Source organism: Schistocerca piceifrons, chromosome 7, assembly GCF_021461385.2.
Source record: "Schistocerca piceifrons isolate TAMUIC-IGC-003096 chromosome 7, iqSchPice1.1, whole genome shotgun sequence".
Classification (NCBI taxonomy): Eukaryota; Metazoa; Arthropoda; class Insecta; order Orthoptera; family Acrididae; genus Schistocerca; species Schistocerca piceifrons.
Window position 1 is genome coordinate 199,241,967 of NC_060144.1, and position 21,483 is coordinate 199,263,449.

Below are 21,483 nucleotides of genomic sequence, written 5' to 3' on the forward strand. Positions count from 1 at the left end.
TGGGATGTGTGGACCATGCAGACAGATTACGTTCAACTTATGGTCTTGACAAGCGATCAAAGAAATGGTGGCACCGTCTCTTCTGGGGAGCAATAGAAATTGCTTTTGTCAACGCTTACGTCAGTTTCAGTGATCTACATGGGGCACTGCCACTGCTGGAATTCAGGCGTGCTGTGGCACTAGGGCTAATGAATGAACAGCAAGTGGCAAATCTCAAAAAGAGAAACTCTAGTAAAGATGAAATAACTCTCCGAAAGAGAAGGAAGGATAACTTTTCTGTTCCGAAGGATGTACGTCTTGGCAACCGAGGAAACCATTTTGCAGTGTTCAGTTGTAAAAGAGGACGATGCGAAATGTGTGTGAAAAATAAAATTCAGTCGATACCACATTCACAATGTAGTACATGTAAAGTGTATTTGTGCTGCAATGAGAAAAAGAACTGTTTCCTACAATTTCATGAGGTATCACTAAATATGTGATGTGTATATACTGTCAAAAATGTATAGCTAAGTTACTATGTATTGTGAAGTTGCTCTAGAATAAATTTATATGAAATTTTAAAAAAATCAGAAATATCATATTTCTGTTAATTAATTTTCTAATGTAAAAATATTTAATATTTATGTGGAATTAAGTACAAGTTATAAAAATTGGAGCATTTTTCTGCACATGTTGTGATTCTGTCCATGGAGTCTGACGGTACTTCTGAGTACCAGGAGAGAAAAAAGCTGTGAAAAATAAAATAAAATAAAATTTTACAAAAAATCCTACCGTCATTTGAGGCCACAATTGCATAAATTCTGCAAAGAATATGTTAAAAAGTAAATTTTTTCTTATGTCAGGAAACAAAGGGTTAAGGCGCCATGTCACGGTGCGCTGTCCCTCCGGTTCGAGTCTTCCCTCTGGCATGGAAATGTGTGTTATTCCTAGCATAAATTAAGTTAATTTAATTAGTATGTAAGTCTAGGGACCGAAGACCTCAGCAGTTTGGTCCCTTAGGAATTCACATAAACACACACAGACTGGTTAGATACGCTGCAATTTGTTTCCTGTCACTTTTGCTAAGCAAAAATGTTTTCCTGCCTTTCTTAACATTGCTCCTAATATCGGTAGTAATAGCTGCTATCACGGCTTTATGAACGCCAGTACCTTCCTCTACTTTAACTGATTCGGTAAGATCAGGTTTGTTTGCAGCTAGGAGGTCTTAAGATGTTTCTCTCTCGAGCTGGTTCTGTAATTATCTGCGCGAAGTAATTTTCGGACAAGACATTCAGGATAATGTCACACGAATCGCTGTCTCTGGCACCAATTTTGGTTGCATGATTCTCCCAATCTCTGCTTGGCAGTTCGAAGTCAGCCCCTACTACAACGGCATGATCAAGTTGTTGACGATATTCTGCAGGTGCTCTTTGAAGTGCTCTTTACGCTACAGCTCATAACCCAGATGGTCTGTAAAAGCATCCGATTATCGTTTTTTTACCGATCTTCACATTCGCAATCGTGATAGTCACGCTAGAATTCTTTACTCCAATAAATACGCCGCCACCATTGGCAACTAACCTATCCTTACAATAGATATTTTAACTTAAGATTAGGATTTTTTTGCTATTCACTTCCGGTTTGTGTATTGGCATGCGTCAAATAGAACTACACGTTACAGCTCTAGCCACACAGTCGTTGTAGTATTTTGACGATTCCCAGGGTTTGTGCGTCTTCGTTTCTCCCGCGGATTTTGATGATGGTTTTATCGTATCGTATGTAGACTGTCATGAGCTGTCCGATCTCGTCTCTTCAGTGTGTTTTGATGTATTGGTGATCACGCACCGCTCGGATCGGAGGCCCATCTGCCGTTTCATCCAAGGTTTTACCGAGGAGTGACACGCACTTGTACCTTGGAATTCGTCGCACATGAAGTATTAGTTTTACATGACCTGGAGCTGTATCTCCAGGGTATGAAACCGTCGTCATACAGTGAAAACACAATAAACAGCTATTGCGGATTTAGAGTTCCACTCACTTTTAATGTAGACCATTTTACCATCTGTGATTTTAAATTTTTTGGTTGTCCTTCACATTATGTGCAAAAAACAATGTCTGAGAAGTGTGTAATATGTTGTGTGCTGTATGTGATCTTTGTACTGTTGGTTGAAAAGTGATTGGATTGATAAATGCGGCACGTTGCTACATTCTTATCGTTGATGCCGTATTGTAACGCCTTGTAATTGTTTTGTAGTAACTTGGTGCTGAATTAATGAATGAACAGAAAGTTTAGCACGTCTCTCACCATTAATTGTGTCACTCGTAGACTGCGTAAATCTCTTCCTCTTACTAGCTGGCGACACTTGTAGAGTGGGCTGCGCTGAGTGGAGCAACTTACTACACGTCCACAGTACATCTCCTAAGGTGGGTTTGATTATGTACCATGGAATGGGACTGATCATCCTCAGGTCTAGAAAAGTGATCTGCTGAAGTGCATTTCTTGACTTAAAGTTGAAATAGTTCTGTTACCACCTAGGTGACCAATTTCTGTTGCAGAGGGAGACAATTTATAAGCCTCTGGGTCTATTCAGATTTGGGGAGAGCTGAAGCTGGGGTGACGCATTTGAATACCCCTCATTCTGCGAAAACTATTCCAGCTTGTGCGTGCGGAGACAGTGAAATAGACATTGTTGAACACATATCGACAGCATGTTACACTTGGGACAGGCTCTTCGCCGCCCGTGTGGCCGAGCGGTTCTAGGCGCTTCAGTCCGGAACGGCGCTGCTGCTATGGTCGGATATCCTGCCTCGGGCATGGATGTGTGTGAAGTCCTTAGGTTAGTAAGGTTTAAGTAGTTCTAAGTCTAGGGGACTGATGACCTCAGATGTTAAGTCCCATAGTGCTTAGAGCCATTTGAACATCCTCTCCAGTGTTGTTGATAGCTCTGATGTGTCGGCAGCTGGGCCAACACCTTGTAGTTCGAGATGGCTGACGGGCGTGAAGTACTGGAACAGGCTACGTAATTAATGCTATGAAGAAAAGTACGTAGCTGGATTAATACTTATCTTTAATCAATCATTGTGGTACATCCCTCTTGACGATACACAGGAGACTTTAATTACAATCACTGTAAGGCTAATGGCGCCTTGTTAGTTGGTAACCATTAACTTAGCTGAAGGCTATTCTGTCTCTCGGCTAATGAGAGAGAAATGCTTCGTACATCTAGTCGCTAGCTAGGTCGAGTGCTTGTTCGTATCACGAGACCTGCCTTGTGGTGGCGCTAGGTCTGCGATCACACAGTGGCGACATGTACTAAATGGACCGCGGCCGATTTAATCTACCACCTAGCAAGTGTGGTGTCTGGCGGTGACACCACAAGCTCCAACTGTTGAACTTGTTTACGTAATAGCTCTTGTAGCAACTGAAATTAACTCCGCTATATAAACACGAGCCCATTGAAGTTATGTCCACACACATAACAGAACTTGACAGGAAACGTTGGGGAGATATAGTCAGTCTGCAAAATCAAAGCGAGCAGCATTCGTGGTGTGGGAAGTTGCCCGAATAACGCTGCAGCCGCCATACAGGAAGACTAAAAATCAGCTTCCCCTGTATCAGTACAGAACAGTGTTCGGAGATGTACGTAGATTTTGACCATACGCGTTTCTTTCGTCGGTATTATTAGTAACTCATATGTGTACTAACTGTTCACTAGTGATTCGTAAGGAGCGCAGTGGAGGGTCGATGTCACTGTGTGAAATATCTAGTAATTGCTTGTTGTGACGTAGTTGGGTAGACAGAGTGGGGAATCACGTACTCGGACTTAAGTTTGCAGACCTGTAAAGGAAGAAAGTGCATCACCACAATCCGGCGACCTGTGTGTGCCGTTCAATATGTAATGCCCCACATTTTTTTCTCAGAACATTTGCATTGTTAATCAGAATTTGGTGACAATGTACATCAACATGTCTCGTCCATGTCCTATTCTTCTACGTAATCTCCATCGCGTTCTACAGCCGTATGCCAACGTTGTGGAAGAGCGTGTATTCCCTACTGGTTAAAGCTCTTGTCCTGTAGGCGTAGTCATGTTGTCACTGCATGAGTGACATTCTCGTCATGTTCGAAGTGTGTTCCCCATAGAGAATCTCTAAGCGGCCCAAAGGGATGGAAGTCCGAGGGTGCCAGGTCTGGAATATAGGGTGGAAGAGGCAGTGATGTCCGGCCCCATTTGAGCGATGTGTTCCCGGGTGCATTATCGTGTTAGAGCAAGATTTCTGCTGGATCTTGTTCGATCGGACACGTCGGAAACGGTTCTTGAGTTTATTCAGAGTCTTCATGTATGCCTCTGAATTGATGGTTGACCCTCTTCGCATCACATCCACAAAGATCCCAGAAGGCTGTCACCACGACTTTTCCGGCAGAGGGGTTTGTTTTGAATCTCATCTTTTGTGGTGAATGTGGACGATGCCACCCCATGCACTGCCTTTTTGTTTCCGGCGCAAAATGGTGCACCCAGCTTTCGACCCCCTAACGATCCGTAACAGAAAAGCCTCTCCGTCGGTCTCAAAACGCTCCAGCAATTCAGATGAAAAGGCCTTTCTTTGAATCTTGTGGTCCGCTATGAGCATTCGTGGAACCCATCTTGAGCGCCTCTATGAATACCCGAGTCTCGATCATTGCAGACGCATTTCCAATGCTGACCGACAACTGTAGAGCCAATTGTCGAGTTGTGATGCGCCGTTAGGCACGAATAATGGCATCCGCACGATTCAACATGTCTGGAGCAGTGGCTGTGACAGGACGTCCCGAGTGTGGCTGATCATGGAGCCCTGTTTCTGCATTTCCTGAGGCTGTAACTTACCCATCGTCCAACTGTACTCCTGTCAACTGCAACATCGCCATACATTTCACCTAAACGTTTATGGATGTTCACCACGATTTATTTTTCTGCACACAAGATTTCAATAATAGCGTGCTGCTTGTAACGCGAGTCGTATATAGACGCCATTTTGACGCTGTACTACGGCTCTGCCATCTGCCAGAACGGTTCTAAACTTCACGGGCGCACTGAACAGACATCAAATGTGAAGCACCAAGGACGTTTGTCTACGTATGTTAATGGCTTAATGGCTTTTCTAAAAAAAATGTGGGGCATTACTTATTGAACGATTTTCGTACCTTCGCTTACGGCCCTTTTTATAGGAAATTAATGTAGTTTAATTTTATACTGATTTTTGTTAGAAGCTGTGTTTTTCGAGCTAGTCAAGAAAAAGATAAAAAGTAGCCTTTAAACACTTTTTCCTCTCCCCCACCTTCCTTACCACCATGCTCACACCACACCAGTGGAGACTTTTAGTATGTTGCTCAAAAATTTTGGGCTACACGAGGTTTTCCCCAGTTCCACCTTCTTTTTAATCTTCATTGACTGCGCTACTTATGGAGGCAACTGGGAGGGCTCTTTCGCCCCAGACAGTACGCTCCATCTTCACGCGATCATTTTGGTCTCTAGACGTCCGATACGATCAGCAGTACAGATCTCCCAGGACAGTGGAGCACGAGGAGGAGGGCAAGACGTTCCTAGAATGGGATCTGGCTCAACGGTTTGAATTTTCTTGTGGTACATGATTTCTCTGACGCCTAATAATCGTCATAGAGGAGTATGGAGGCAATCAGGTATCAATGCACGTCTCAAAATTGCAATCCCAACGGCTTGTAAGGGACGTGAATTAGTCGTATTTTGCGTCGCTGTCATGAACGGCCGTTGGACGTGCATCTCTCTCATCTAATTAGAAAAATGCTATGCAAATGTTAACTCATCCAGAAAGAGAGAGATGTAAAAGTACACACATCAAAAAATTGCATTACCTCGGTTCCGAGAATTGCGGAACTTGTGCAGAAAATTGGAATAGAGATCAAGAATCAATATCCAGTGTTGAAATTCCAGGCATAGTTTCGTACGTAAAATAAAATTTTGGATTTCTTCATGCTGCCATAAGTGCTTTGAACCAATCAGAAGTGTCACTAGTGAAGCAGATAAACAAGTAAAAAAAAAAAAAGACAATGAATTAGAACGTGTTTGCGTAGTGTTGGAAAAGAAGTGTAAAAAAATGGAAACGGTACTAGAAAAGAACGAAGGTTATTATACACTGTATTCCATTTCAATGATTTTGTTGGGTTAAAAGTTCTTTCGTAATCGTTTACATTTAGATCCAAAGGATGATATCTGTTGTAAACGTGCTCCCTTTCTATCAGCTGAGAAGTGCAGCGCTTTTTAACTGATTTTAACCTTGTTAGAGGATATTTTTGTGTTATTATGCATATTTTTGTCAATTTTTGGCCATCACAGCTCATCTTAGTCCTAGTCATCGGCAACTTTAATTCCCTGTCCAAATACGTGAAATATTGTTTCAGGAACAGCTTGTTCACAATCAAAACTGATTTAGTCGTCGCATTGTTTATTCTGGTTCTCTGAAAACATCCAGTACCATGTAGCTCTTGCTCTAGCTAAGCTCTTTTTCTTTTTTTGTTCTTTTTTCTTTTTTTCTTTTTTTTGTCATAGTTTTCTCAACTTTAAATGAAGATATTGTGAGAACTGAGAGATATAAGAGTTTAGTAATTAATAAACTTTTGAACTACAGTAAAAGGATGAAAGTTCGTGTTAAAACTGATATTACGTAATTCGCTTTAGCGCTTGTAATTGTATCTTATTTATGCTGTGAGGGCCGCGTGGTGGGAACGGTAGGGTGGGGGGGGGGGGGGGGGGGAGAGAGAGAGAGAGAGAGAGAGAGAGAGAGAGAGAGAGAGAGAGAGAGAGAGAGAGAGAGAGAGAGAGTGAGTGAGTCTAGTCTAGTTCCCGGTACAAAGTTAGAAATGTTCTGAAACTCTAATTTTATGCATATTGAGTCTGAAGTAACGTATATCTGAATCGTTCGAGTCTAATTGTTTTGGTCGACCTTTTTAAATGCAGTTAAAGATGTCAATCCCCGTCGGACCATGAAATTTATCACTCCACATTTGTATGATTGTTTTTGGTTGCTAGTTTTCCTCTTTTACATAAATGATCTCAGTAAAATGTGATAAATTCGTTTATCCACATTCCCTGCCCTTTCAGTCCCGTAAAAGTAACTGTATTTCGTAATCCTTAATCACGTGACGGTTGCCTTATTTTGCTACAATACTATAATAGACTGGACACTAAGCAGTGTTCTCGGTATTTAAGCTGCTTAAAAACGAATAAAATTCTCAAATTATTTTTAACTGTCAATGCTGTTGTCAGGATTACCACTATTATACAAGTAATGTCACCAAACTACAGCGTTTGGTAATTTGTTCTGCAGATGGCAGTGAATCTGCAAAGCAAACTGCAATAAGTAGGAAATATTGTGAATGTCCACCAGCCCCTCACCGTTCACCTCATATAGATGATACAGGGTAACACTAAATGTGAGAGGGCATTCATGGGATTGGTGCTCGACGGGAAAATGCTGACGAGGAATGTGTCTATTTCAGGAAAACGCCAAGAACGTCAACGTGTTATATTTCAGATGCAAACTGGCATTTAGAGGACATTGTATTCCCAAAAAATATCGAATTTTGGAAGTAGGTTATGCAGTCTACTGAAACCAGGAATTACCAATAATTCTTTACAGAACTGAACTTCTGTATATAAAACAGCTTCAAAGGTCTGAGTACTTTAAAGACGATTTATTGTGTTAAATAACAAGGTTTCAAATTATGTTTGAAGTTTGCTGGTAGTCGCTAAGTGGTCTCACGCTGGATGATTATAATCTGCGCTCCGTTTTAAGCAAAAGCTAGTTTTTCACGCATCTCAGTGGTTATAACATCATATCTCCTGAAGTATGTGTCGTAAAAGATTTTGCCAGGCACCTTCGGTGGTATATGCGAATACTCACTGCAAAATGTGCTGTATGTAGAGTTAGTTGTAAAGAAGTAATATATACAACTTATGTGTGGTACTGAAGTTTTGCTACGTGAACAGCGAAAATCTAGAAAGCGATGAACTTTTTTCCCTTTCATTATTTTGTGGGGGTGCCAGCGAAAAAGTTCCGAAAATTGTTGAAATTATGTGTAATGTGTTATGGAAGGTGAGTATAGTCTGGATAATTTGCTGCTGCTGTGAGTCACGCTGCCTCTGGAGACATACACAATTTTTAACTTCGATAACTTGACTTACTGTTTTAAACCTTTAACGTAGGCTAATAAATCTTAATAAGTATATTATGACAGCATTTCTGTTTTTAAATTCGGTGATTAATTATGTAAAATAGTGAAAATCAAATTTTTGTTGCCCCTGGGTCAGTGGTTCTCAACCTAGAGGTAATTACCCCTTGAGGAGTAAAATAAAACTTTCTAGGGGGTAAAGAAAGGGTTCATTAGTGTTTGGATCTCTAAACTGAATTACTTTCAAAATATCATTATTACATTTTTTATTTCAAATATTAGCATTAACGCGTGAAACAGTGTGGTGGAGGTTACAGCTTACGAAAAGAATGCATGAACATCTACTTTGTTCCTTACATACTTCCTTGTTCCTTACATACTTCCTTGTTCCTTACATAGTCCACCAACTGCACATATACTTTGTATCATCCATCTATTATAGTAAAATTCATGCATATATGGTTAAATATCTCTTGAAAATGCCTTCTCCGAGCTGTATGCAGTTCCCACAGCGGACAAGTAACTGCTTCGTTATCCACTTCACTATAATAAACGATCTAACTGAGATCACAAATCCGCTATAATTATGTAGTGGCTACTACATTGCTGCGCGGCAGTGGTCAGACGCAAAGCATTAGCAGCCCAAAGTCTTCCAATTTTTACCATTTCGGGGTTAAAGTGTCCAGGAATCTAGTGGTATTCAAATACTGGGTATAGCGTACACCTTCTGACTTAGTTGATTTTAAAATGGGGTTGCAGGGTGTGAGTGAATCAGATGTCACTAGGGAGAATAGTGACGTAAAGGAAACACATTTTGTAGTAAATATCTACCGTTAGTCTCGAAAGATAATTACGGTAGATATTTTCTGAGGAGGAACTACAGGTAGAACTTGCGAAGCCTGAGAATTAAATTCTTCTTTCTATAAATACACACATCAAAAAGAGTTTTGCATCACGCCGGTTTCCCAGAACTCCTGAAGATAGATGTTGACTGTGGATATCACAGACAGTGTCCCTTTGACTGTTCAGAGATGTCACTAAACCCGTCAAAAGATGTAAACAACCGTGCATGAGCAGCACCTATTAGACGGAGGGGGGTCCGACAGCCGATCATTTCCAGTCATTCCAGAGGTACACGGCTCGTGTTGTCTGTAGTTTAACCATTACTAGATAGTCAATACCGCGGTTCAGTCGCGTCCGCATTGTTACTTTGTGCCAGGAAGGGCTCTCAACAAGGGAAGCGTCCAGGCGTCTCCGAGTGAACCAAAGCGACGTTGTTCGGACATGGAGGAGATACAGAGACACAGGAACTGTTGATGACATGCCTCGCTCAGGCCCCCCAAGGGCTACTACTGCAGTGGATGACCGCTACCTACGGATTATGGCTCGGAGGAACCCTGACGGCAACGCCACCATGTTGAATAATGCTTTTCGTTCAGCCACAGGACATTGTGTTACGACTCAAACTGTGCGCAATAGGCCGCATGATGCGCAACTTCACTTCCGACGTCCATGCCGAGGTCCATCTTTGGAACCACGACACCATGCAGCGCGGTACAGATGGACCAAACAACATGTCGAATGGACCGCTGAAGACTGTACCCACGTTCTCTTCACCGATGAGTGCCGCATACGCCTTCAACCAGACAATCGTCGGAGACGTGTTTGGAGGCAACCTGGTCCCGCTGAATGCCTTAGACACATTGTCCAGCGAGTGCAGCAAGGTGGAGGTTCACTGCTGTTTTGGGGTGGCATTATGTGGGGCAGACGGACGCCGCTGGTGGTCATGAAAGGCGCCGTAACAAATTTGGTATTTATTTACGTATGTATATCTTCGAAATTTCATGAAAGTAGGGCAACAGGGTTGAGAACTTATGAGAACTAACGATGAGATTAGTAAAGCGTAACAATTTATAATCTCTCGATAATGTCAAGAACTGCCGGCGACAAGCCAAGTAATCCGAATTAGCGCTGCTGGCACCAAGCGAACACATTTGTACGAGACGCGCGAACCGCAAAGTGTTAATATATGCACACGAAAAGAGTAAATCAATTATAAAAATTCTGTGTTTATAGTACACGACAAAAATTATGCGTAAAATAGAATTACAACGATGTTACACAATGTGTGGCCCAGTATGAAGGAAAAATAAATAAAAGATGACTTGATAGTTTGAAAATTGCATTATTTATGTTAAATTTAATATTACATCACACATTCTCGTCTCAGCTGCGTCCGCAAGGGAGAGTGGTCAGTCTCGGATTTAGCTTGCCATGCGGAATAAAAGTAGGTCTTTCGGGGCCGCCAGGAGTCGTGCTGGGCTTCCGCGTCGCATTAAGAGTTGCCAGGCTGCAGGGACGTTATTCGTAGAGTGTATGTTTGTATCGTGGTATGTAGACTAACTGGACCGTGTTCGAATGTTGATCACCTGCTCGCCCTAAGAACCTCAAAGCCCGCCGCCACCTGTTTTCTGGACCATAACCTTTGTAAGTACTTACTTTCCGGTTCACAACTAAGTCCACCGCGAATGTAAATCGGCAGGCCTGGATATTACAAAAAAATGTAAGTTATAGTTGCACTTATATACGTTGATTTCGGATGTACATATAGATTAGGCACATATCCATACACTATTACGGATATATATATACAGTTTATGCACATGTACCAACATGTTCATAAAGATTAATGTTTCAATTAAATTTCTGCACTGTACATGTATATCTCATGACAGAAAACTAACTATACTTCGAAGTTTTTGTAAACATTGAAATGACCACGATTAAAAATGCTGCTCCTCCGTCAGTTTTAAACATGTTTGGCTCACTTTTTTTGTGAATACATTCAGTGATAACCAACAACTCTACTTATGGGTTTGAAAAAATAATGATTTTTTCAAAACTCAAAAATTCGAAAGTGATGAAAAAACTGTTGTTTAGTAAATTGGATATACCCGCTGGATTCAGCGTGCCAAGATGCGTTATGAAACAAATTTTCAGCTCCCTGCGGTCTTTTTACGACCAGGTTGAATTTTCACCGGTACCTCCCCTTAAAAATGCTGCAGCTTTTTTCGCTGCCCCGTCCTTGTTCAATCAGCGATTTTGCTCCGTCTCTGTTTTGCATCGACGGAACGTTAAACGTAGATTTCATTTCTTTTGCCTTTTCCGAGATAAGGACGCAACAGAGACGCCTTAGTATACCAAACGTTAATTATTTTGTTATAACTTCAGATATACCGTTGCGACTGCCAGTTTTGACCGATGTCTGTAGGCAGTGATTAAAACAATACAGTGAGCGAGCTCGATGGATGTTGTGGACGTTACTTTTTGAACTCTCCAAACCAGACGAGGCGTCTGACGAAAACTGGTAAAAGAAAACAGGAGTGTAGGGTGAACCTAATACTAATAAAAATGAAATGCGTGGGAGAATTGCATCATCTAGAAGTTATTTCATTCGTACTAGGGCGGCCAGAGATGTGTCACTACATTTTCTCCGGAGCAGAAGCAATAACATTGCGAAAATACTAATGTGGATGAGATGATAACGCCACCACATGTTTTTCTGGGAGACGAAACATAAATTTTATTTATTAGAGCTTGAGCCATTAAAATCAATATTTAATAAGCGACTTCCAAAGGCACGACTGGCTGTGTGAGTGTACCTTTGGTATCATGACCAGTAAGTGGCGAGTGCTTCAGACATGTATTGAGCTCAACCCCAATTTCGCTTACACTATCGTTAAGTACATGGGCTTGTTGGATAATATTATCCTCGATAAAGAAGGTGAACAATATGGTTCATCATTACAAACTAAAAGCAGTGAAGCTGCCATTAGAATTGTTTTGTCAGGTAAAAACGGTACCGTCACTACTGCTTCTGTGATCAGACAAATTTGTAGCTTATTTCTGTGAACATGAACCTTTAAGGGAATGTGGACTTCATGAGGGCCCAAAAATGGAAATTTCTTTCATTAAAATTCTGTGGTTGTACGTGATTCTAAAAATTAATACTTTGTTTAGTACCTCGTCATTTCATTTTTAAATGCCTTTCTAAATCAGATGCGACGCGTGAATGTCTAGTTATCACGCTACTGTCAAACACAAAATCTTGCCTACAATGTCTTGTTATTTAATTTTGGAGCTGCTGTTTCCATAGCAACTCGTTTGTGTAACATCCACGAAGAACAATTGACTTCACTATCAACGGGAATTTATTGCAACCGATCTTTCTGTCGATACTAGTGGACTACGTGAGTTTACTTATGTTTATCGGATGCGTTCATGTTGTAAACTTCTTGTTGTGTGTGACTATCTCAACCCTTGTACTTCGTAAAATGCCAGATACGAAGAAGTTTAGTTGCAGTCGTAAATTTTACGGTAATCAGCACAAACGTGTTATTGAAAATCGTAGAAATATAGACATTGTTACACAGCAGCGAAGTGAAGTTAGGCCTAAACGTTCGCTAGGCAGTGCTCCAAAACGCAGTTTGAAACATCTTACCGAAAATGGACAAAATGTTGGTTTTGTGAAAAGTGAAAATAACGGTTAGTTCTGGTTAGTAAATGCAAGCTTTCAGAATTGCTTTTGTCTGTTGCTAAATGTAAATACTGTAATAGTGAAAAATCCCTTACGTTTAGCGAGGACATAAGGAAGAGGTCTATCCAGCAAAATTGTAGTGGAATGTCAAGTGTGTAAAGTAACAGAATGTACAATGACATGTTCAAATGTGTGTGAATTCTTAAGACACCAAACCACTGAGGTCATCGGTCCCTAGACTTACACACTACTTATACTAATTTAAAATAACTTATGCTAAGAACAACAGACACACCCTTACCCGAGGGAGGACTCAAACCTGCGGCGGGTGGGGGCGCGCAGTCCGTGTCACGTCGCCCTAGACCGCACGGCCACTCCGCGCGGCTACAATGACATCTCCTGTAACATGCACAAAAATAATGAAGATTCTTCTTGCTTGTGTCATGAGGTGTGTTGGAAGGAAAGAAAAGCAGTCCAGATATTCTGTATTAGGATGGATCTCCCACTGCTCCCTGGCAAATTTGGGAGGTATTATTAAGGTTTGCATAGTTCTTAACAGAATTTAGTGAAGCATATATGCAGAGGCGAGTGAAAGAAACTGCAGAAATTTGTCGGTCTACCGGTACTGTTGTTGCAAAACAGAACACCTTGAACGACTAAGGATAGGACGTTCAGCCGGCCGTAGTGGCCGAGCGGTTCTAGGCGCTTCAGTATGGAACCGCGTGACCGCAACGGTCGCGGATTCGAATCCTGCCTCGGGCATGGGTGTGTGTGATGATGTCCTGAGGTTGGTTAGGTTTAAGTAGTTATAAATCCTAGGGAATTGATGACCTCTGATGTTAAGTCCCATAGTGCTCAGAGCCATTTGAACCATTTGGATAGGACGTTCATAATCACAGGACGTGTACATTAGTATGTTCTTCAGAAATGATTAGCATTTTAACTATGTCGGCCCGCGGGTTCAAGGATCAATATCGATATCGTGGCACAATACCACCCCCCGGAAAATCGTGCCTGCGGCTATCGTCGCTGTAAACCGAAGGTAATGGATCGGTGTGACTTTATAAGACGTGCATGATGCCTCGCAGAGTATGTGCGAACCGTACCGTCAGATCAGCGAGTTTGAAAGAGGATCCATTATTGGCATGAGAGAATATGATGTATCCATCCGGGAAACTGCTGCTCATGTGAGACAAAATTTTTCGCCAGTGCAACGAGTGTGTGCTGAATGGTTGACGGAACGCCGTAGTACACGACGAGATGGGTCAGGTCGCACCACCCAGACCACCTCCCGAGGAAATAGATACAGCATGCGAATGGCATTGAAGGACAGATCTGCAGCCACCTTTGACGAACGTGCAGAAACGTGCTAGACGGGAATGGTGTATGGAACGACGTCACTGGGAACAGGAATGATATCAGATAATATTTTCGGACGAATCCAGATTCTGTTTGTTTGAAAATAATAGCCGCATTTGGGTTCGCCGCAGACAGGGAGAGCGGAATCACAGTGACTGCATTTGCACAAGACATACAGCGCCAGCTCAAGGCGTTATGTTGTGGTGTGCTGTTGCGTACAACCACAGATCACAGTTGGCGCGCGTCTCGGGCACTGTGACAAATGTGACCTATGTGAGTAGCATCCTGCGATCGGTAGCCGTACTCTTTCTGCACAACACCCCAGACGCCAATTTTCAGCAGGACAATGCACGACCACGTTTTGATGCGCAAACACGTGCCTTCTTGGTTTCACAGGATGTAAGCCTTTTGCGCAGGCCCGCCAGATCACCAGTCTTGTCGCCAATCGAAAATGTGTGGGATATGGTGAAACTACGGGTGCGGAGCTGTGACCCAATGTCAACCACCACAAATGAACTTTGGAACTAGGTGAACGCAGCATGGTTGGCTATACCACAGGACGCCATTTGCGTCCTATACGCGTCGATGCCATCACGCATGGAACAACTTATCAGGGACCGTGGCGGATTCTGTGTCTGCCTACTAAGCAACAGGGCACATGCTGATCCGAGGTGACTGAACTGCTAATCATTTCTGCAGAACATATTAATGTACTTGCCCTGTGAACGTAAACCTCCTGTCTCTAGTCGTTCACGTCCTACCCCGAGTCGTTCAAGGTTTTTTTTTAACTTGAGTTAGTTCATTAAAGCTGACTCTTCTGAAATTGATCAGTTAATTAGTTTTTCGTGTTTTTCTTTTTGACCTCGTATCATAAATTTGCACGCAGACTTATATGGGTGTTTACGTTTCAGGATGGCAAGAAGAAGTTCGAGAAGGAAACGGCGAAGTTTTATCTTAGCCAAGAGAGGTACCTGAACCTGTCCACCAGAAAACAGGAGAACGTCCTGCAAGAGGTGATGTACCAATTACTTACTCTCTTAATGTTTTATAGGCCGGTAGGGTCCTGGTCTTTGAATACTCAATTTAATGAACTGTAGGTGAAGCCCGATCAGGGACTTACACGCATTGAGCGAAAATAATAGTCATTGAGAATGGCTAGCTTCTACCGAAATCTAGATGTGCATAATAATTTACTTTAAAGGACGACTGATTGCTGCAATTTATTATTTACAAGTCAATATGACAGTCGCTGAGTGCAACCGCTTTCCGAATGGAAGGTAACCTGATGATATGTGGGATGCCTCGCAACGTGCTGTTTAGAAGAGATCTTTACCCCTTCGTAGTCGCACGGATTTCTGGGCAGGCCCTGCAGGATTCATGGTGTCAATTCCCTCCAGCACTACTTCAGAGATTAGTCGAGTCCATGCCACGTCGTGTTGCGACACTTCTGTGTACTCGCGGGGGTTCTACACGATATTAGGCAGGTGTACTAATTTCTTTAGCTCTTAAGTGTAGTTGGAATGAATCCTTTCGACGGCCACTGTCCACAACCTACTTTCGTAATTGTTCCTAAAGGATGTAGGTTGTGGACAGTTGGAATAGTGGGTCTCACGGGAAGCGTGCAAGGGATAAGTCCCTGCAGCCGCGCTATCCTCTGTGCCCTCGGTGGCTCAGATGGATAGAGCGTCTACCATGTAAGCAGGAGATCCCGGGTTCGAGTCCTGGTCGGGGCACACATTTTCAGCTGCCCCCATTGAGGTATAGCAACAACACCTGTTGGCAGCTGAGGGTTTCGATTAATTATCATTTCTTTTTAGAGAAGCTGCATGGTCATCATTGGTATCTGTTCATTCACAAGAGTTACTATCTTTATACATTCTGCCTGAACAAGAGCTTAAGTTATTCTAGCACTTGCGTCAAGCTTTCTGCATCCAAGATGATGTAAGCCCTCCTTGCCAACCATAAGACGCCGGGAAAGTGTACGCGCTGACGATAGTAGCGGGGTTGTTCACGACGAATTCGTATCTCAGGCTCAATCGAATTCATCACGCCACCCAAGCGTGGCGAATCTCATATCAGCCACACTTAAGGAAGAAGGTGATGCTCACTGGGTTTTTAAGAAGAGGGCGTAATCCATTGACACAATTTCCTTCTCTGGCAGGATTATCCACGTGAGAGCGACCCTCTGCTTGGCTAGAGACTTGACCGCCATCCTAGCTGACAACGGCAACAGTGTAACACGCATTTTATAACTTCGTGAAGTATCAAGCCTCCGATATGAAGCGCCGAATAGAGGACTCAATGAGGTGTCGGCCCTGTTCTTTTGTTAGAGTAGTCGGCCATCCATACAATAGGCAGCGTGTCATTTAGTCAACATTCAAGGATACGAACCACATATTTACATATTTGTGCCACGGAGTAAGACGTTCTGAAGAAATCTGTTAATGTGTGTTCCTGCGGAATAGTCGTAGCAATTTCGCTTGTGATAAGAGACGTCATTCAAGTCGCTATCCAGTAAGGATGCTGGAGACCATGTTATTCAGCGCCCTAAAACTAACACCTTCATCAGTAACAAAGAAATTTTACCACGAAGTGTTAACACGCTCATTAACTTGAGTCGGACGTGCGCACACAGACATCTTCATCAATTCTGACTTTTCCTTGCTGCACGGCAAAGCCCTGGGTCATTAGGCAACGATAAATCGGCAGATCCTGGTTGAAACGCAATTCTCACCGTTGCATCATCCATTCTTATTCATGAGGTTTGTCACTTCCTGTCCGTAAAACAGAAAATGGTGCAGAGCGGTTCAAGGTTTAACCCTATTGAGGGGGTTCAGATGGCTGTGTCCAATGAACTCGTGACAGTATTGAAAGAAGACCTCTCAGAGGCTTCTGGCGGCCCAGTTTATTGTTCTTCTTTCCTATTGTATTCGTGACCGAGAGGAACAACATACTACGTCTGGTGTGCACAGCTAGCCAATAACAGTGGAATTTTATCAAGTCTAATAAAATACAATAGCAGTTTCTTGGAACATGAATGTGCACTCGGTTCAGTCTGGCGCTTACTTACTGAAGCACTGGGATGTCCTGACGGCGCCGTGGAGTGCCCAAGCGGGTAACCTCGGACTTCACACGGGAATATTCGTAGGTGGACGACGTCCTTGGTGACAGTGTTCTGGGAGGCGAGCCGGAGTATAGCACGGAGCTTAGGTTGCTCTCGGCGAAAGAATTCCACTAGACTCGATCGCCGTAATAGTCCAAGCATTCTGTGACGTCCGAATGTTAAATTTGCAAAAATTGTTATTTGAAAACAAAAAAATATGAGCGTACATGGAATTTTACAAATTAAATAGTTGCATTTTCACGAACTCTATCCAGGATGGCACAAATGGCGTAAGATTTCTGCAGAGTTGCAAAAAATAGTTTTTCTTAACTAAATAAAAAATATAGCTCCGATCGAAAAACGTTAAAAGACAAGGTCGTAATGTTTAAAAAGTTCTATCGGTTGCTTTCGTACGTTTTGAGACGCCTTGAAAAAGCCACTACATTCGGGTTCTCTGTAATTTGTTAAAATTCGCATTACCTTACTAGCTCTTCACTGTATGTATAGCCCGCAGTAAGTCAGAAACTACTTGTTTGACAAATTAAAAAATTAGGCCTACAGTACCGGTTTTTAGGCTTATTTTCTTCGCAAACAGTCTTGCTGCCATGCCGTTAAATAATTGTTAAGATTTTATTAGTTGTAAGGATCAAAAAATGATTTGGAAGAACTTTCACTTTACTTGGGCGTGTTTTTTTGACTATCTCAATTTTCATTTTATTATATTAACTATTAAAGAAAGAAATTTTTGTTATTTTTCACGAATTAAAACAAAATTTCTACGACCTTCTAGAGCCGAGACAACATTTTTTATCTTTTAAATTAACTTCCACCAAGCGTAAGGGTCTAAAATGTTAATTGCGTCCATTCCTTTTTTTTTAAAAAGTTGTCTGTGCTGTAGAAGGGCGTAGATTTTTTAATAAATCGTGAAAAACGTCAGGAGTTTCTTGCTTTAAAAGTTATTTTCCTAAAATAGAAATTGAGACACAGTTTAAAAAAAACACCCAACTAAAGTGCAAGTTTTTCAGTAATTTTTTGATCCTTGCATTTAATAAAATCGTAAAGATCATTGAATAGCATGCTAGCACAACTTTTTGTGAACAAAACAAGCCTAAAACTGTTACTGTGAGGCCGTATGCTGAGAAGATCCAGCCAATTATCGAGAGCAATTTCTTTCAAAAAGTCGATATCTCATAAATAATTTTTTTTTTCAATCAAGTACCTTTTGACTTACCGCAATTATGGGTCGTGAGAGCTAGTTACAGAGGAACCGATTTTAACGGTTTTTTCGATCTGTATCGAAACGTAAGAAGATAACCGATAGTCAGTCGTATAATAGTCCAGTCGACAGATCTTTTTAACACCTACAACTGTCACATTTGACATTTATTAGTCGCTGTCATAGTTTTTCACATATTTTAGAAAACTTTTTTGCAATCTTGTGGATTTTTTAGGCATCATCGACCGTGTTTTATGAAAGAGAAACTCACAGTTTTTGTTTCCAGGCAATAATTTTTGCATTAACTTTTCCATAATGCTTGGAATGCTGACTGTTTCTTTTTTTGTGTGTATGTGTGTGTGTGTGGGGGGGGGGGGGGGGGTGATCGAAGGCTTTCAAAGTGCCCATAGTAGCCAATAGCAATAGGGTTTTAACATTTTTATTTGATTCTTTATTTACACTTGTTATCGTGCGGCGACATAAATACTCGTCCGGCGGAAGGAAGCACGTTAGTGTCACATTTGAGGTAGTGATGCAGTAGCAGCACTTTCTGTGCAGCGATGATCGCATGTCAGGCGGGGAGGCTGGCGCCATCCAATACCGTGGCGACGGCTGGAGGTTCGGTTGTGAACAACTCGGCGTATTTGTGTGTTGTTGCTGTATCTATTCGTCGGAGCGCCAGACGAATTGTTATTAGTGGGCCGTAGGTTGCGGCAACCCGCCTTACGCAACTGTATGGTTGGTGGCTGTGTAGCCAGGGGAGACAGCGCTTTCTGTTAACATCGAAAAGCACTTACCTTCGGTGCACTCTTCAAATAACACGGCTTGACCTGAAGTGACGCAAAATGTAGCTTAGTTGAGAAAATCTGTAAAAAATTAGCTGCAATATACGCGTCGACAGTGTTCATAATGAGTTAAATATACCATGGCTGTACCTACCAAGTGAAGGAAAGTCTTTGCATAAAAATTCTGTTCAGTATTGGTACTTTCGCACAGTCATTTGCTACCAACTTCGTCCTAGCATATAGCTCCTAGGATTGTAAAGACGAAAATGAACATTGTTTGTGCCAGTCCTTTCACACTTGTAGCACAAGCTCTGTTAGCAACCATGTTCAGAATTTCACTCGCTGTCAGACCTGATTCTGAAAGATCCGTACTTTTTATCGTATAATGAATGGTTCGTAAAGGCTCTCTCTGTTTAACAGTTTTACTCAGATACTATCCAAATCTTCACTTTTGGCGGCCGCGGTGGCCTAGCGGTTCTAGGCGCTTTAGTCCGGAACCACGCGGCTGCTACGATCGCAGGTTAGAATCCTGCCCCGGGCATGGATGTGTGTAATGTCCTTAGGTTAGTTAGGTTTAAGTAGTTCTAAGTCTAGGGGACTGATGACCTCCGTTGTTAGGTCCCTTAGTGCTTAGAGCCATTTGCACCATTTGAATCTTCACTTTTGAAATTCGGAAGTTCACTGTTATTATTGCACAGCGTGCCACGTGGAATTCTTTCCGTCCGGAAAAAAGTGTCAAATTTGAAAGTTCACTCTTACTGTTGCACAGCATGCCACGAGGAATTTTTTCCCTCCGGGAAAAAGGCTTCAGTTCTCGCCGAAAAAGTCCAAAATGTCCGTGAATATCATCTAAGTTTGATCTTAAACCTTTCCTGAAAATCACAAACTCCAAAAATTCGCTGTTACTCAGACTTAACAAAGTTGCATAGAGCTCAGGTCTGCATGACCTCTCGTCGAACGAGTTGGCCACCGACTTTTTCCAACTTCGCCCGAAATTCCTCTCCAAGTACCAGTCGCGAATAAGATCTCTTCTCTGATAGACCGAACACCACAGCAGCCAATCAGTGCCCCATTTTGATTGATGTAAACCGGTTCTCTCGCCTATCTTTAGATCATTCCTGTCTTATGAAATAAATTTAGATTAAATTACCTAACACATTCCCAAAAAGCAAATACAAACAAATTACCCCGTTTCTACACTTATGTTGCTGGTGTTGTACGTACCTCCCATTACATGTGGACTGTCTAAAATATCTGGTTTCTCGTGTGTAAGCATATGTAGTCGGACTTCCGAAACAATTGTAGGTCCATTGGACTTTCTTCTTTAAATATACATATTTTGACATTGCTAGTATTAAATCTGAACCCACTATAAAACTCCAGTGTAATAGTATCTATCATAGAGAAAAAGTGAAAAGGAGTTCTGTTATTCAAATAAATACGCCGGTAAGTAAACCAGTGATTATTCTGTTTATATTTCTTTTACAGCCCATTTAAATCTAAAGAGACACAAAGAACACGAGAACAAAGCAAAATTTACGCTTTATAGTACAGTACAGTGTGATGCAAATTGAAACCTGGGAAGATACGCAGTCGAACATTACACTTACTGAAATCATATGCTCGGATGGATTTCCTGATTGACCTGCAGGAAAATCCTTCACAACAACATACACTGCGAAAATAATACGATAAACGTGTTTCGTATTCACCATCCTCAGACTCGTCAGGGACGTTGCACATCATTTGCACCAGACGTTTTTCCTCCTCACTGCAGATTTAAACACAAAAAACAACACAAAACGTACGAAACAGAAAGGACTTCAACGTCAAATAAAACCTATGAAACATTAGACGATAACACAGGTTTCAAAAACGACGAATTGTTTCAGTGATACCGCTGCTACCAACTAGCAACAGCTACGAAGCCTGCAGACTTGACAGCCGATTGCGGGAATCGTAAATTTACGTTTGACACTGCGGAAAATCATCGTCACTGGCAAGACGTAATATTAAGTCCTCCGCACATTCCCATTTCCCGCAAAAGTCGTAATATTACGTCGGCCGCATGCGAATACTAAATGACTAAAGCAGACGTCACCAAACTTTTTTCACAGCGATAACTGACAAAATGACGAGCGGGGGCCGCAGCATCATTCTCTGCCGTACTTGCAAGCCAAGATGCTGATACTCTATTTTCCACTTTGACGAGTAGTGCTACAGCCCCATAGAAACCTAACCTAACCGTAGCAGCCAACGTGTTATCGTAAAATCATTGACTACATAGATGTCTTCTCTAATGTATCTTCGCGGTTATGTCCG

The 21,483-nt window shown here is 42.0% G+C and overlaps 1 protein-coding gene across 1 annotated transcript in view; it reads left to right on the forward strand.

Moving 5' to 3' along the window:
* Positions 1–21,483, forward strand: part of LOC124805077 (rho GTPase-activating protein 10) — a 596,619-nt gene that overhangs the window by 466,420 nt on the left and 108,716 nt on the right. Inside the window, exon 4 of the mRNA XM_047265509.1 lies at positions 14,969–15,070. Within this exon, the coding sequence (XP_047121465.1) occupies positions 14,969–15,070 (102 nt within the window). The remainder of the gene's footprint in view (positions 1–14,968; positions 15,071–21,483) is intronic.